Consider the following 17247-nt stretch of genomic DNA (forward strand, 5'->3'; position numbering starts at 1 on the left):
CACATGTTACGAAAACCTATCGAAGTGGTACTGCAGGTCATGGCATGCAGTTCTTACGTGAAGTACTTGATCGACATAGGTAAAGGACCCTATCTGACACGATGATAAAGGACACGATTGCGAACTTTGAAAAAGGGATGATTGTTGGGTAACAGTTGAAGGGTGGCAATATTACAGAAACTGAATCTTGTGGGCTGCTTGTGGAGTGGTGTAGTTAAGGTATTCTAAGAATGGATTGATATTTTGTATTGGTTGGACAACACTGGAGGTTCCCTCAGTTATGCATTAATGACTCTTGCAAAATTGAGTAGAACTCTGTCAAGGCAGATAGTATGTGTTAGTGTGTGTGGTTTATGTGGATTGTGTTGGAGAATTGTTCATCTAGCCACTTAGCCTAGGAACCTGTGGAACCCTGCCAACATGCTTACTGTTCAGCACTGTGGGAAGCTGGGCCAGGGCAGTTGTCTATTAAACTCTGGCTGGGTTAACTGCAGAGTTGCCTGAGCTCTCTGGGGAGAGCCAAAAAAAAAAAAAAAACATAAAAGTGGTAATTTTTATTGAGTTGAGCACTAGGGTGATAGTAGGAGAGTGGTAAGCACCCATGCCTTATTGATGGCCATCATCGTGAATGCTGTCCTGACTTGTGTCAGCTGATAGACAGAAAACAGTGGAAAAGCTGGCCGTGAACTTTAACCATGGGATGCCAGAGGTATTTCCAAAACAACCATCCAAAAGACCCTTCTCCATACGGCTTCCGAAGTAGGCCCATGCAGGGAAGGTTTTTTTTCTTCTTTTTTCAAAGTTCTTGTTTATGATCTGTCACCGATAATGTCCAATGTTTGCATCATTGGACCATTGATGACTGAAAAAATGTAACCTTTTCTGACCTGCTATGCTGTGTGGATGGTAGATGGAGGTTATTTCATTAAACTGTTGCAAACATTATTTGTCACTATTGATACTAAGATACTAATTACTTTTTACACCCTCTCTCATACTCCTCTGAATGCTCAGGATCCATTTTTGGAGAACAGAACTCATAACTCAGCACAATCTGATTTAATTAAGTGGGATATGTAGTGTGCATATGCAGTTTTCAACTCAAGCATTTGATTGGTAATGCATCACTCATCTTCACAGTTTGAGTGATGTGCTTTATCCAATTTTGACAATTCCTTTGAATTTTCTTTCCTTTTGAAAGCTGATTTGCTTTCATTGGTGGGGCATTACTGTATATCATATTATAAGAACAGTTTCAGAAGGTAAATATTTTTACTTTTCATTTAGCTGAGATGTCTAAAATTAAGATATATGTTTATTATAAAGTACTACTAATTTTTCTTTACATGTTTGTTATATTACATTACATCCACTCTTCCACTTTTCTATGTAATTAATATTAAAGAATTTGTCAACAGTTGCAAATATTCACAGTGGTTTGTATTTGAGGAATATATGATAACCGAAAGGGGAAAATTATTTACTGAGGCATAATACTATTCAGTTTTTTAGCTATGTATTAGTTATCACATCTCTAGTATAATGAAAGCCTGTTATTCAAAGTGTAATAGGGCATTAAAATTTTAATTTATTTTAGGTTTATGGGAGTCTGTGTTCATGAAGGTCAGCTGCATGCTCTGACTGAGGTAAGCTAACCCTCTGTGTGGGCTTTATTAAGTAGCATTTATTCATAAATGATTGCAGTTTAACGTGTTACATGCATTAATACTTTTGAATGATTATAGCTGAAAAGTATTAATGTTCAAAAGTTGAATCTGGTATAGTTAAACAAAGGCAAAAACTTTAATAATTACTATAATGGGTTTTTTGCCGTAATTATTACCCTTTTATTTGGTATCATCATTTCATAAGAAAAGAGTTAATCTAGAATTGGTAAAGAGCTTCGGATTCAACCTTGTGCATTAATTGAAATTGGTTACAAGTGGACTGGAATAACCTGTGATTATACTTTACAACATGCAGAAATTTGTGTACAACATGCAGAAATTTCTTACCTACCTGCCTCCTCGTGTTTACTTTCACTTGCCTTCCCATATTGCAGGGAAGGATTAACTAGCCCTCCTTTAGTTGATATACTGCATATTACATTATACTTAGGGGTGGGGGTATCACCAGGAACCCCATTTTTTGCATGTGGTAAATGAAACAGTGGAATTTTTTTTTATCAATTTGTTGTATGTATTCAGTAACATAAATTTAGTGACAAATGAGTTATAATAATGTATAGATTAATTTGTATTTATTTAACAGTTTTATGTACAAACAAAATTACAAAACAGTGTTATTCACAGTCAGTAACTTAATTTATAATAACTGATAACCCCAATAAAGATTCTTTGATAAGCAGCATTTAACTCCCTTAAATACTGGAGCTCATACTTTGTATACTTCATCTCACAAGAATAAGCCCAGTACTTAATTTATGAGAGGGTATAAATTTGGAGAGTAGATCAATCTACTCTTTAAATTTGTGTGTTCTCATAGATTGGACAGTTCTAGATGACCTCCTGAATAATGATCACTGTACAGTATTAACTGATTTATCTCCCCCCCCCCACACACACACACTGAAAAAAAGCATTACATGATGATTCAAAGATACTAACTGTATTCAGCATTAATAACTTTCATATCATGATGAAAACGTTATTCACTCTCTTTCAGTCAGTTCTGTAGTGACTTATATAACACAGCAAAAAATTAATAACTGATATTGCAATAATTAGCATTAGCATTAGTAGAGGCATTTGATGCAAGAAAGCAAGCTTATGCAGCATCAGCCAAAAAAAAAAAAAAAAAAAAAAAAAACCCACTTCCACTTCACCCCTCTGTTCGTTCAAAATACCTGTCCAGCTGAGCCTTAAACTTATTTAGGCTATCAACCTCCACCACAAGGGATGGAAGTCTGTTCCACCAACCAACCACCCGCTGGCTAAAGGCAAATTTCCGCACGTCTATCCTACATCTGTCTTTCCTCAATTTGAATTTATGCCCTCTCAGGTGATTTTTCTGAGCTAGAGGAAGAATCCCATCAGCATTGAGCATGCTTAAACCATTCAAGGCTTTATACACCTCTATCAGATCACCTCGCTGGTGCCTAGTCTCCAGACACTGTAATTTGCAAAACTTAAGCCTTTCTTCGTAAGAGCACCCCTTTGTTCCATTCACTAATCTTGTTGCCCTTCTCTGTACTCGTTCCAGCAGCTCTACATCCTTCTTGAAATGAGGCCTCCAGACCTGTATACAGTACTCTAGGTGTGGCCTGACCATCGCCTTATACAATGGAATAATCACCTCCTTATCCCTGCTGGAAAAATTCCTGTATATCATTGACAATACTCCATGAGCTACTCTTGCAGCCCTTCTGCACTGCTCAGAGAACTTCATATCTGCCTGCACAACCACCCCCAAGTCCCTTTCATTCTCTACCACTGTCAGTGTAGTACCACAGAGTTGATACGTTGCTCTGGGGTTGCTGTTTCCCATGTGTAGTACTTTACATTTATCAATGTTAAACTTCATTTGCCACCTCTCAGCCCATCTGCTCAACCTTTCCAGATCCTGTTGCAGCAGCATAGTGTCAGTAGTGTCCTTGACAACCCTGCCAACCTTTGTATCGTCTGCAAACTTGGACATTAAGCCCGATATACCATCATCAATATCATTTATAAATACAGAAAACAATAATGGACCCAACACTGAGCCCTGAGGGACTCCACTAATAACATCAGTCCACGATGAGCAGTGTCCATTGATTACCACTCTCTGTCTTCTCCCCCTCAACCACCCCTTTATCCATAGCAGCAATTTACCTCCAATGTCACACTGCTCCAATTTGTGTAGCAGTCTTCCATGTGCAACAGTATCAAAAGCCTTTCTAAGATCCAAGTATATAATATCAAAGTTATTCCCTGCATCCAGTTCTTTTGTGACTGCATCATAGTATCCAATCAAGTTGGTCAGGCAAGACTTCCCCTTAACAAAACCATGCTGTGTCTGAGCTATAACTGAAGTCTTGTCTAAATGATCCCGCAGTGCTTCTTTAACCAGTGCCTCCATTAATTTTCCTGGAACAGAAGTTAAGCTCACAGGTCTATAATTACTTGTGTCAGCCTTTGATCCTCCTTTGCGAATTGGGGTCACATTTGCACATTTCCAGTCTATGGGTACCTCCCCTGAGTCCAAGGAAGCTCTCATAATTATGGCTAAGGGTTTGCTTACTTCCTTTGCTGCCTCCTTTAATATAACTGGATAGATCCCATCCACCCCGGGTGCCTTTCTTGTGTTTATCTTCAACAGTTTCTCCTCCACTTTACTCCCAGTTATTTCAAGATTCTGTAGCTTACTGCTAGAGTTGAATACACCTCTGGCATTCCCCTCGCTGAATAACTCCTCATGTGTGAATGTCAATGCAAAATATTCATTTAGTTTGTTAGCTACCTGAGCAGGAGGCCCCGAGTGCCAAGCGATAGTGACAAGCGATTTCCTCTGAGATATATAGTGTGCTATTTCTAAGCGACAAAGTTCAATTTTATTTCTAGTGTCGTTTTCTCTTTTGTTTAGCTAAAGTGGTTCTGTGCTTCAAGCGTTAAAGTAAGAACCAAGAAAGGAAAACTACCTTTCTTTTTTCAGAGTATATATATTAATTACTAACAAGCTACTAAACTTTACAACCGCTTGGTCACTGGTGGCACCGCTCCTGCCTCCATGTGGCGGGGCCGGTAACCTGGGAGAAGAAAGCCACTCTCCCGGGGCGAAAAGGAGCAAACATGGAATTTGACAATTTCCCTCCAATTGAGCCTCGGCGCTCATGTCCTAAATCAAATGATAATGACCATGACACATCACAGTCGAAAAGACTGAGGACTGACACAGAGCAAAAGGAATGTCCATCTTTCCTTATATTCCACTCCTTGTCAAACAAATGCATGAGTACACTCTCCCCGTTTCTGATACAGAAATGTTTGGAAAATACAGCAGGTTCACCTAAAATGGTGAAAAGACTTAGATCAGGTGATTTACTAATTGAAAGTGTGAGCCGTCAGCAATCAGAGACTCTGCTGAACCTCTCAGCCTTTGGTGGTATTCCCGTGCAAGTTACCCCACATGCGACGCTAAATGCATCCAAAGGGGTCATCACTGAGTGGGATTTGATTAACGTCACAGAAGACGAATTAGTCGAAGAATTAAAAGAACAAAAAGTCACACATGCTAAGCGCATCATGATCAAAAAAGATGGCCAGCTGGTTCCAACGCGGAACATCATCCTTACGTTTGGCACACCAAATTTACCATCTAGTGTTAAAGCCGGCTATCTCAATTGCCGTATAAGACCCTACATTCCTAATCCCATCAGATGTTATAAGTGCCAAAAGTTTGGACACTCTCAGACCGTCTGTCGAGGGGATGCTGTGTGTCCAAACTGTGGTTCAAAATCCCACGCACAAACGGAATGTGATGCGGAAACACCACATTGTTCAAACTGTCAAGGCCAACACCCTGCCTACTCAAAGTCCTGTGAACTGTGGAAAACAGGAAAAAAGATCCAACAATATAAAGTAGAGCGGAAAGTCACATACCAAGAAGCAAAGAAGCAGATTATGCTTACTACAACTAAACACACCTACGCAGCAGCAACAAAGAAATATCAGTCAGCAGCCACTCAAACTGACGTGTCAGTTCCCCCATCCATGTCTATTGCAGACTGGGCTAGAGAAATACTCTCAAAATCAAAGCAAACTACTATGGAACAGCATGTGAATGACAGTGCCAATAACACACCAATTACAGTACCGCCAACGGCTTTGCAGTCTTCCTCAGAAACTATAAAAACTAAAACAGCAGTCCCAAGGCAGAAAAGTCAGCAAAATACAACAAATATGGATACTAATGAAAACATCAGCCCGGATGAGCCAATCTTAGAGCTGTACGCAGATGATGACATGGACACAGCGCGTCCTATCTTTTCGAAAAAAGAGAGAATAAAATTTGAGAGACAAAAACAGACTGGACCTAAAAAACAGACTGAATCAAACACAACCGCCAAAATCAAATAATGGATCACATAATACAGTGGAACTGTAGAGGTCTACGTAGTAATATCGATGATATCCATGACCTAATCCAACAGTACAGTCCAGTAAGCATATGTTTGCAAGAAACTAATTTACCTCCGCAAGTAATTCCAAAAATCAAGAACTATACTATATATCAACATAATAGAAATAATAATACCACCGTGCGTGGAGGTGTGGCCATTCTAGTAAACTCAAGAGTCCCTACTAAACACATTCCACTGCAAACTTCCTTAGAAGCAGTAGCAGTACGTGTCTCCTTAGGAATCATGTTAACAGTAGTTTCAATCTACCTATCACCAAACAAAGAATATACTTATAATGACCTAGAAGTACTTCTACTACAGATCCCTCCTCCATTTTGTTTATTTGGAGATTTCAATGCACACCACCTGATCTGGGGCTCCCCACATACAGACAGACGAGGTAAAGTACTGGAGTCGCTGCTTGACAAACACAATCTAACACTGTTGAATACTGGTGCTGATACCTACATCCATTTCTCTACTAGAACAACGACAGCTATAGACTTGACAATCTGCTCTCCAACATTATATCCACTCATCCGCTGGACAATTCTGGACAATCCGCTAAACAGTGACCATTTTCCAATAATTTGCGAATTCCAAATAGCTAGAATCCCTCAGGTAAATAATTCCCACTTAAAATGGAAATTTTCCAAGGCCGATTGGAAGTTATTTGCTCTCAGTATCTCATTCAATGATGAAATTATCAATTTCCAATCCATTGATGATGCCACACAGCACATCACATCTGAGATTCTGAATGCCGCGACCAAGGCCATACCAAAAATGCGTACTGGTTCGTTTAAACATGCCAATATTTGGTGGAGTGAAGCATGCCAACTTGCAAAAAAAGAGAAAAACAGGGCATGGAACCTGTTTCGTAAAAACCCAACTACCGAGAACCTTATAAATTTCAAAAAACTGAAAGCAAAAGCGCGATTCGTAAGGAAAAAGGCAAAAAGAGATTCTTGGATCCAGTTTGCCTCTACTATAACAAAGAACACAAACAGCAGAATAATCTGGAATAAAATAAAAAAACTAAATGGTAGATTTCTCCCAGCATCTTCTCCAATACTGAGATGGAATGGACAAGATTTATCATCTCCAGTTGAAATAGCTAATGCTCTAGCAGAAAACTTTGCCAATATCTCAGATACAGCTGCATATGAACCATCTTTTCAGCAACTTAAAAGAAGGACTGAGCAAAGCAAACTAAACTTCAGTACAAGAATAGAGCTCCCATATAATCAACCCTTTACAATGTTGGAGCTGCAGGTTGCTCTAAACAAATCAAGAAATGGGGCATCAGGACCTGATGGTCTTTATTACGTCATGTTACAACACCTAGACAAAAAGGCTCTAAATTCCCTATTGCTTTTTCTGAATCGGGTCTTCTCCGAAAGCTATTATCCTCGCTCATGGTGTCATTCAACAGTGCTAGCTTTTCCCAAACCTGGGAAAGATCAGACGAATCCCTGCAACTATAGACCGATATCCCTTACCAGCTGCTTAGGCAAGACATTGGAAAAGATGGTACACGATAGACTTGTATGGTACATAGAATCCCACTCAGTCATCAGTAGTAATCAATACGGCTTTCGCAAAAACCGATCCACATTAGACCTTATGGTGAAAGCTGAGTGTAACATACGGAACGCCTTTATTCGGAAAGAACATCTTGTCATGGTGTGCCTGGATATTGAAAAAGCCTTTGACACCACCTGGCGCTATGGTATTCTGCAAGACCTATATGCTATAGGACTCAGAGGTCGACTCCCAATGATCATAGAGAGTTACCTTAAAATTAGAACCTTTCAAGTGAGTTATCGTAATGCTGTTTCGCAAGCTCTTATCCAAAGAGAAGGTGTACCACAGGGATCGGTACTCAGCGCTACCCTCTTTGCTCTTAGGATAAACAATCTAGCGCAGAACATCTTGAGTAACGTAGAAATCTATCTTTATGCTGATGATCTTGCGATATCTTGCCATTCACAGAATATGCGTTCAATTGAACGACATTTGCAGCTTGCAATAAACAAAATAGTGTCATGGACTTCACGTAATGGTTACCGTCTATCAGCAACCAAAACTGCAGCTATTCACTTTTGTAAAAAACGCCAACTACATCCAGAACCTGAATTATCACTGGAAAAACAACCGATACCAATTACCAGCAATATCCGATTCTTGGGCATAACTCTTGACACTAAACTGACATTCCAGAAACACATACTACAAACGCGAACTGTCTGTATGAAAAAGCTGAATATACTTAAAGTCATCTCATCTATGACATGGGGAGCTGATCGCTATACTCTACTCCACCTATACCGGGCCTTAATCAGATCTCGATTAGATTATGGTGCTCCTGTTTATGACTCCGCCCGAAAGACTCTGTTAGCCTGTCTCAACACAATACAACATAGTGCGCTCAGGATTGCTCTTGGGGCGTTCAGGACTTCGCCTGTGCAAAGCTTATATATAGAGGCCAATGAACCTCCACTCCACCTTCGGAGAAAGATGCTGCTCCTCAATTATGCAGTTAAAATATATAGCCTTCCATCTCATCCTATCTGGCCATACCTCTATGATCCACAATGGGTAAACCTTTTCAGAAATAAGCCTCTTGAAAACAAACCTACAGGAATCCGTCTACGAGAACTGATTCAGCAGTGGAATATGCAGTTGGACAATTTACATCAAGACAGAGAAATTGTACAGTCTCCATGGAAAGTGTGTATACCTTCGTGTGATGACTATTTCCGACGTTGGGGGAAACACTCCCTGAATAATTCAACCATTCAGAAACTACATGCAGCTCACTCTTTGGCAAATGCAGACACTTTGCAAATTTATACTGACGGCTCTAAAAATGACACAGCTGTGGGAGCTGCTGTGGTGCTACCAACATCAACAGTGTCTGTTTCATTACCACAAGAATGCAGCATTTTCACTGCAGAACTCTATGCCATTAAGATGGGTTTGACCTTGCTTGCTCATGTTTTCACTCCGAAGACTATTATCTATACAGACTCCTTGAGTGCAGTGACAGCCCTCCAAGGCAATTCTCGCTCTCCACATCCACTAATAAATCAAATAAGAACTCAAATATCCGAATTGCATAACAATAGGCAGACTGTCACATTCTGTTGGATTCCAGGGCACACTGGAATACCAGGAAATGAGAGTGCAGATAAAGCAGCAAGAAACCCCACCGATAATAACCACATCCGGATTCCTTACACAGACTACAAATCAATCATACGCCGCATTTGCAATGAAAAATGGCGAGAAATATGGCATAATCAGGAAAATAACAAGTTACTAAATATAAAACAGAATCCACAGCTATGGAAATCTAGTTTCCGTTCAAACAGACATGAAGAGGTAGTGCTTGCTAGAGCACGTATAGGTCATACCCAACTTACACATCACTATTTATTGCGAGGAAATAATCCACCACTGTGCTTCCACTGTAATTCAACGCTAACCGTAAAACATATCCTTATAGAGTGCACTCACTATCAGCATGCCAGAAACACATCATTCCGATCCCTATCAAATTTAAATGAACCTCTTCAAATTAGACATATGATTGGAGACAACTCCAATTTACCTGAGTTTTTCCACTATCTAAAACAGATTAATATATTTATGCTCCTATAAACCCTTTTTATTAATCATTACTGTGTCTCTCGACTAGAACAGGCGCAATATGGCCAAAGTAGCTCTTGCGCCAAAAAACCCAACAACAACAACAACAACAACAACCTGAGCAGGATCATCAACACTTGACCCATCAATATCAAGTGGACCAATCTGATTCACCCCCTTCCTTCTAGAGTTTACATAAGTAAAGAACTCTTTGCTGTTTTTCTTTGCATCCCTTGCCAAGGATTTCTCGTAATCTGCCTTCGCCTGCCTAACCTCCTTTGTAACTTGGTTGCATATCAACTTGTATCTATCATAGGCTTCTGTGTCATGTGTTAATTTGTATGTATCCCATGCATTTTTCTTCTCTGCCATATGCCTCATTAGTTCATCCGACATCCATTTTGGCCTAAACCTTGAACAATATTTCTTAGTTGGTATGTAAAGCCTAGTAGCTTCCAAGATAAGTTCTTTGAATGCTTCCCATTTTGAATTTGCTGTTGGTAACATCATCAGTTGGTCCCACTGTATAGAATTTAAATACTGTCTCAGTCCATCGTAGTCGCCTTTACGGAAGCAATAACCCTTCCCTTTACCCCTAATGGTAGTTACCTCTTTGAGTAAATCCCACTTCAGCACACTGTGATCACTGCCACCTAGTGGTTCATTTATCTGCAGATTCTTAATGCATGAAGAATCACTGCTGATAATCAAATCAAGAGTATTACTCCCTCTAGTTGCCTCCCGAACATGCTGATGTAGAAAACAATCATCCAATAAATCCACAAAAGTCCTGCTAGTGTGTGAGTAACCAGCCCCCAAATTCCAGTCAATATCTGGGAAATTAAAATCTCCCATTATAAGACACTCTGATTTACTGGCCCACTCTATTTCCCTGTACAGTTCCTTATTATACTCATCAGAGTCATTAGGCCTATAGCACACTCCTACTCTCAATTTTGATCTCCCAATGTTTATGTCACACCAAACTGACTCCACACTGCACTGTCCAGCGATGTCGACTGGCTTCACTTCCTTGGTTTTTATGTGTTTCTTAACTAATAACATAACCCCTCCTCCCTTCCTATCCTGTCTATCCTTTCTGTAGACGTTGTACTCCCCAAATTGCAGTTCTGCATCCCTTATATCTGTGTGACACCACGTCTCTGATATCCCAACAATATCTGCCTTCGATGTTTTGAGCAATACCTCAAATTCATCAAATTTATTTACTAAACTCCTAGCATTGGTGTACACGCAAGTATACCTGCACCTGTTTCTATTCTTAGCTACCCTAACACAACCCATGTGTTTACTTGTACCGCAATGGCTCCCAGCAGTCTCTGAAATACCATGCATCTTGTTTTTCAGGCTTCTGCTAATGAAACCACTTAAAATACAACTGTTCAAAAATATAGTGGAATGCAGACTGTAATAATGTTAAAGAGAAAAGAACAAATCCTACAGTTTATTCCATAAACATCCTACCATTAAAAATCTACAGGAGATGAAAGCAAGTGCAAAAGGCCCTCTATGTAAGGAGGCAAAGCATGAACTATTACTACAGTTAGATGTTAAATAAATTTACTAAAATCAGGTAGATCAGGAGGGTAGACTTCTACTCTAACTATGCTTACTATACCCTGGAATGGATAGGATGTGGGAAGTATTTATATTATAGATGCCGATGAATATTTTGAAGAGTAACATACCAACTGTGTGGTACTACACTTTAGTGATAGAAAATGAAAAATCTGGGAGTATTTGCGCCAGAGGTGGTCATGGGGTATTGTCAGTGATATACAGGATTTTTGCTAGTAGGAAAAAGGTGATTAGCATTAGTATTAGCAAAGGCACATGATGCAAGAAAGCAAGCTTTTATAGCATCAGCCAAAAAAAAAAAAAAAAAAAAAAACACACACACACTCTTCTCATTTCATCCATCCACTCACTCCAAATGTTTGTCTAGTTCTGCCTTGAATCTATTTAAGCAATCAACTTCAACAATGACAGATGGAAGTTTGTTCCAGCAGTCAACCACCTGCTGGCTAAAGGCAAACTTCCACACATCTCTCCTACAACTGTCTTTTCTCAATTTGAATTTATGCCCTCTCAGGCAATTATTCTGAGCAAGAAGAAGAATCCCATCAGCATTGAGCATGCTCAAACCATTCAAGGCTTTATACACCTCAATCAGATCACCTCACAGGTGCCTAGTCTCCAGACTCTGTAATTTGCAAAATTTAAGCCTTTCTTTGTAAGAGCAATCCTTTGTTCCATTCACTAATCTTGTTGCCATTCTCTGCACTCGTTCCAACAGCTCAACATCCTTCTTAAAATGAGGCCTCCAGACCTGTATACAGTACTCAAGGTGTGGCCTGACCATTGCCTTATACAAGGGGATAATCAACTCCTTATCCCTGCTAGAAAAATTCCTGTATATATCATTGACAAGACACCATGAGCTACTCTTGCAGACCTTCTGCACTGCTCAGAAAATCCATATCTGCTGGCACAATTACCCCCAGAATATTTTCACTATCTACTACTGTCAGTTTAGTACCACACAGTTGATACGTTACTCTGGTGTTACTGTTTCCCATATGCAGTACTTTGCATTTGTCAATGTTACACTTCAGTTGCCACCTCTCAGCCCATCTGCCCAACTTTTCTAGATCCTGTTGCAGCAGCGTACTGTCATTAACGACCCTGCCAACCTTCGCATCATCTGCAAACTTGGACATCAAGCCTGATATACCATCATCAATATCATTAATGAATACAGAAAACAACAATGGACCGAACACTGAATCCTGGGGGACTCCACGAATAACATTAGTCCATTGATTACCACTCTCTTGTCTTCTCCCACTCAACCATCCATTTATCCATAACAGAAATTTGCCTCTAATACCACACTGCTCCAATTTGTGCAGCAGTCTTCCATGTGCAATAGTATCAAAAGCCTTTCCAAGATCCAAATATATGATATCAAAATTATTCTTTGCATCCAGTTCCTTTGTGGCCAGATCATAGTATCCAATCAAATTGGTCAGACAAGACTTCCCCTTAACAAATCCATGCTGTGTCCCAGCTATAACTGAAGTCTTGTCTAGATCAGTGTTTCTCAAAGGGTGTGCCGCAAAATTTAGAAATTTCTTCTTCTATGACTACGTAGGTGTGCCGCAAAACTTTTCTTCTTTGGAAAATGTGCCACGAGAGTAAAAAGATTGAGAAACACTGGTCTAGATGATCCTGCATTGCTTCTTTAACCAGTGCCTCCATTCATTTCCCTGGAACAGAAGTTAAACTAACAGGTCTGTAATTACCTGTGTCTCCCTTTGATCCTCCTTTGTGGATTGGGATCACATTTTCACATCTCCAGTCCATAGGTACCTCCCCTGAGTCCAAAGAAGCTCTCATAATTATAGCTAAGGGTTTGTTTACTTCCTTTGCTGCTTCCTTTAATATAACTGGATAGATTCCATCTACCCCAGGTACCTTTCTTATGTTTATCTTCAACAATTTCTCCTCCACTTTACTCTCAGTTATTACAAGATTATCTAGGTTACTGCCAGAGTTTAATACACCTCTGGAATTCCCCTCCCTGAATGACTCCTCATGTGTGAATGTAGATGCAAAATATTCATTTAGTTTGTTAGCTATCTGACCAGGATCATCAACAGTTGTACCATCGATATGAAGTTGACCAATCTGATTCATCCTCTTTCTTCTAGAGTTTACATAAGTAAAGAAGTCTTTGCTATTTTTCATTTAGCTTCAACTGTAATAATATCAAGCTTTGGATAGCATGAAAATTAAAGTTATCTGGAGAGCATTTCATAGTCAGTTTCTTATTCAACTTTGATTCAGAGAACTTTAATTTAGCTGAGAAAAATAAATAAATATTTGAAGACTGTTCATGTTTAAAGAAATTTAAAAGGCCTTAATTTTCATGATTTAATTATCAACTGACTGGCCAATATCATAGCATGAAGTTGAGTGATAAGGACTGCTTTGGAATGGTGGCATTATATTGAATTAAACAAAAGGGGCATTAGCATTAGTAGAGGCATTTGATGCAAGAAAGCAAGCTTATGCAGCATCAGCCAAAAAAAAAAAAAAAAAAAACCCACTTCCACTTCACCCCTCTATTCATTCAAAATACCTGTCCAGCTGAGCCTTAAACTTATTTAGGCTATCAACCTCCACGACAAGGGATGGAAGTCTGTTCCACCAACCAACCACCCGCTGGCCAAAGGCAAATTTCTGCACGTCTATCCTACATCTGTCTTTCCTCAATTTGAATTTTTGCCCTCTCAGGTGATTATTCTGAGCAAGAGGAAGAATCCCATCAGCATTGAGCATGCTCAAACCATTCAATGCTTTATACACCTCTATCAGATCACCTCGCTGGTGCCTAGTCTCCAGACACTGTAATTTGCAAAACTTAAGCCTTTCTTCGTAAGACCACCCCTTTGTTCCATTCACTAATCTTGTTGCCCTTCTCTGCACTCGTTCCAGCAGCTCTACATCCTTCTTGAAATGAGGCCTCCAGACGTGTATACAGTACTCTAGGTGTGGCCTGACCATTGCCTTATACAAGGGAATAATCACCTCCTTATCCCTGCTGGAAAAATTCCTGTATATCATTGACAATACTCCATGAGCTACTCTTGCAGCCCGTCTGCACTGCTCAGAGAACTTCATATCTGCCTGCACAACCACCCCCAAGTCCCTTTCATTCTCTACCACTGTCAGTGTAGTACCACAGAGTTGATATGTTGCTCTGGGGTTGCTGTTTCCCATGTGTAGTACTTTACATTTGTCAATGTTAAACTTCATTTGCCACCTCTCAGCCCATCTGCTCAACCTTTCCAGATCCTGTTGCAGCAGCATAGTGTCAGTAGTGTCCTTGACAACCCTGCCAACCTTTGTATCGTCTGCAAACTTGGACATTAAGCTTGATATACCATCATCAGTATCATTTATAAATACAGAAAACAATAATGGACCCAACACTGAGCCCTGAGGGACTCCACTAATAACATTAGTCCACGATGAGCAGTGTCCATTGATTACCACTCTCTGTCTTCTCCCCCTCAACCACCCCTTTATCCATAGCAGCAATTTGCCTCCAATGTCACACTGCTCCAATTTGTGTAGCAGTCTTCCATGTGCAACAGTATCAAAAGCCTTTCTAAGATCCAAGTATATAATATCAAAGCTATTCCCTGCATCCAGTTCTTTTGTGACTGCATCATAGTATCCAATCAAATTGGTCAGGCAAGACTTCCCCTTAACAAAACCATGCTGTGTTTGAGCTATAACTGAAGTCTTGTCTAAATGATCCTGTAGTGCTTCTTTAACCAGTGCCTCCATTAATTTTCCTGGAACAGAAGTTAAGCTCACAGGTCTATAATTACTTGTGTCAGCCTTTGATCCTCCTTTGTGAATTGGGGTCACATTTGCACATTTCCAGTCTATGGGTACCTCCCCTGAGTCCAAGGAAGCTCTCATAATTATGGCTAAGGGTTTGCTTACTTCCTTTGCTGCCGCCTTTAATATAACTGGATAGATCCCATCCACTTCGGGTGCCTTTCTTGTGTTTATCTTCAACAATTTCTCCTCCATTTTACTCCCAGTTATTTCAAGATTCTCTAGCTTACTGCTAGAGTTGAATACACCTCTGGCATTCCCCTCGCTGAATAACTCCTCATGTGTGAATGTCGATGCAAAATATTCATTTGGTTTGTTAGCTACCTGAGCAGGATCATCAACACTTGACCCATCAATATCAAGTGGACCAATCTGATTCATCCCCTTCCTTCTAGAGTTTACATAAGTAAAGAACTCTTTGCTGTTTTTCTTTGCATCCCTTACCAAGGATTTCTCGTAATCTGCCTTCGCCTGCCTAACCTCCTTTGTAACTTGGTTGCATATCAACTTGTATCTATCATAGGCTTCTGTGTCATGTGTTAATTTGTAAGTATCCCATGCATTTTTCTTCTCTGCCATATGCCTCATTAGTTCATCTGACATCCATTTTGGCCTAAAACGTGAACAATATTTCTTAGTTGGTATGTAAAGCCTAGTAGTTTCCAAGATAAGTTCTTTGAATGCTTCCCATTTTGAATTTGCTGTTGATAACATCATCAGTTGGTCCCACTGTATAGAATTTAAATACTGTCTCAGTCCATCGTAGTCGCCTTTACGGAAGCAATAACCCTTCCCTTTACCCCTAATGGTAGTTACCTCTTTGAGTAAATCCCACTTCAGCACGCTGTGATCATTGGAAGTGGTTCATTTATCTGCAGATTCTTAATGCATGAAGAATCACTGCTGATAATCAAATCAAGAGTATTAGTTGCCTCCCGAACATGCTGATGTAGAAAACAATCATCCAATAAATCCACAAAAGCCCTGCTAGTGTGTGAGTGACCAGCCCCCAAATTCCAGTCAATATCTGGGAAATTAAAATCTCCCATTATAAGACTCTCTGATTTACTGGCCCACTCTATTTCCCTGTACAGTTTCTTATTATACTCATTAGAGTCATTAGGCCTATAGCATACTCCTGCTCTCAATTTTGATCTCCCAATGCTTATGTCACACCAAACTGACTCAACACTGCACTGTCCAGCAATGTCGACTGGCTTCACTTCCTTAGTTTTTATGTGTTTCTTAACTAATAGCATAACCCCTCCCCCTTCCTATCCTGTCTATCCTTTCTGTAGACGTACTCCCCAAATTCCAGTTCTGCATCCCTTATATCTGTGTGACACCACGTCTCTGATATCCCAACAATATGTGCCTTTGATGTTTTGAGCAATACCTCAAATTCATCAAATTTGTTTACTAAACTGCTAGCATTGGTGTACATGCAAGTATACCTGAACCTGTTTCTATTCTTAGCTACCCTAACACAACCCATGTGTTTACTTGTACCGCAATGGCTCCCAGCAGTCTCTGAAATATCATGCACCTTGTTTTTCAGGCTTCTGCTCATTCTAATAGAAGCAGTGCAAGAATCTCTTTCACCTCTGCCAGTGGCTACTGTCAATCTATTGGTCTTTGTCTCCCCCCAAGCTAGCAGTTTTCCGACCCACCTAACACTGCCTCGATAGCATCAGCAAATATTCTTGCACCCTTTCTATTTAAGTGTATCCCATCCCTGTAGAAACAATCTCTCCTGTTAACAAGTACAGTCCAGGCTGAAAAAAATTCTACCCCTTGAGCCTTGCACAATCTTTCCAGGGCTGAATTGATTGACAAGGCTCTCATCATATACTCCCTCCTGTCGTGTCTGGGCAGAATTGCAGACACTTTCAAATTCAACCCTAATTCTCGGCTTTTGTTCAATAGTGACCTGTACTTGTTAAGTAATTCTGCCGGTCTCCTACTCTTAATATCGTTAGTGCCAATGTGTACAACTATATCACCTTTTTTGCCCTTAAAAGATGATATTCGCTCTA

General features: G+C 40.0%; 1 protein-coding gene across 5 annotated transcripts in view; it reads left to right on the forward strand.

Moving 5' to 3' along the window:
• Positions 1-17247, forward strand: part of cdi (serine/threonine kinase) — a 242961-nt gene that overhangs the window by 132641 nt on the left and 93073 nt on the right. For all 5 annotated transcript variants that reach the window (XM_090372811.1, XM_090372814.1, XM_090372813.1 and 2 more), the window contains one exon: positions 1598-1646. In XM_090372811.1, coding sequence (XP_090228937.1) covers positions 1598-1646 — 49 coding nt within the window. The remainder of the gene's footprint in view (positions 1-1597; positions 1647-17247) is intronic.

This window comes from Mastigoproctus giganteus, chromosome 4 (assembly GCF_048544385.1).
Source record: "Mastigoproctus giganteus isolate SK-2022 chromosome 4, ASM4854438v1, whole genome shotgun sequence".
Lineage (NCBI taxonomy): Eukaryota > Metazoa > Arthropoda > Arachnida > Uropygi > Thelyphonidae > Mastigoproctus > Mastigoproctus giganteus.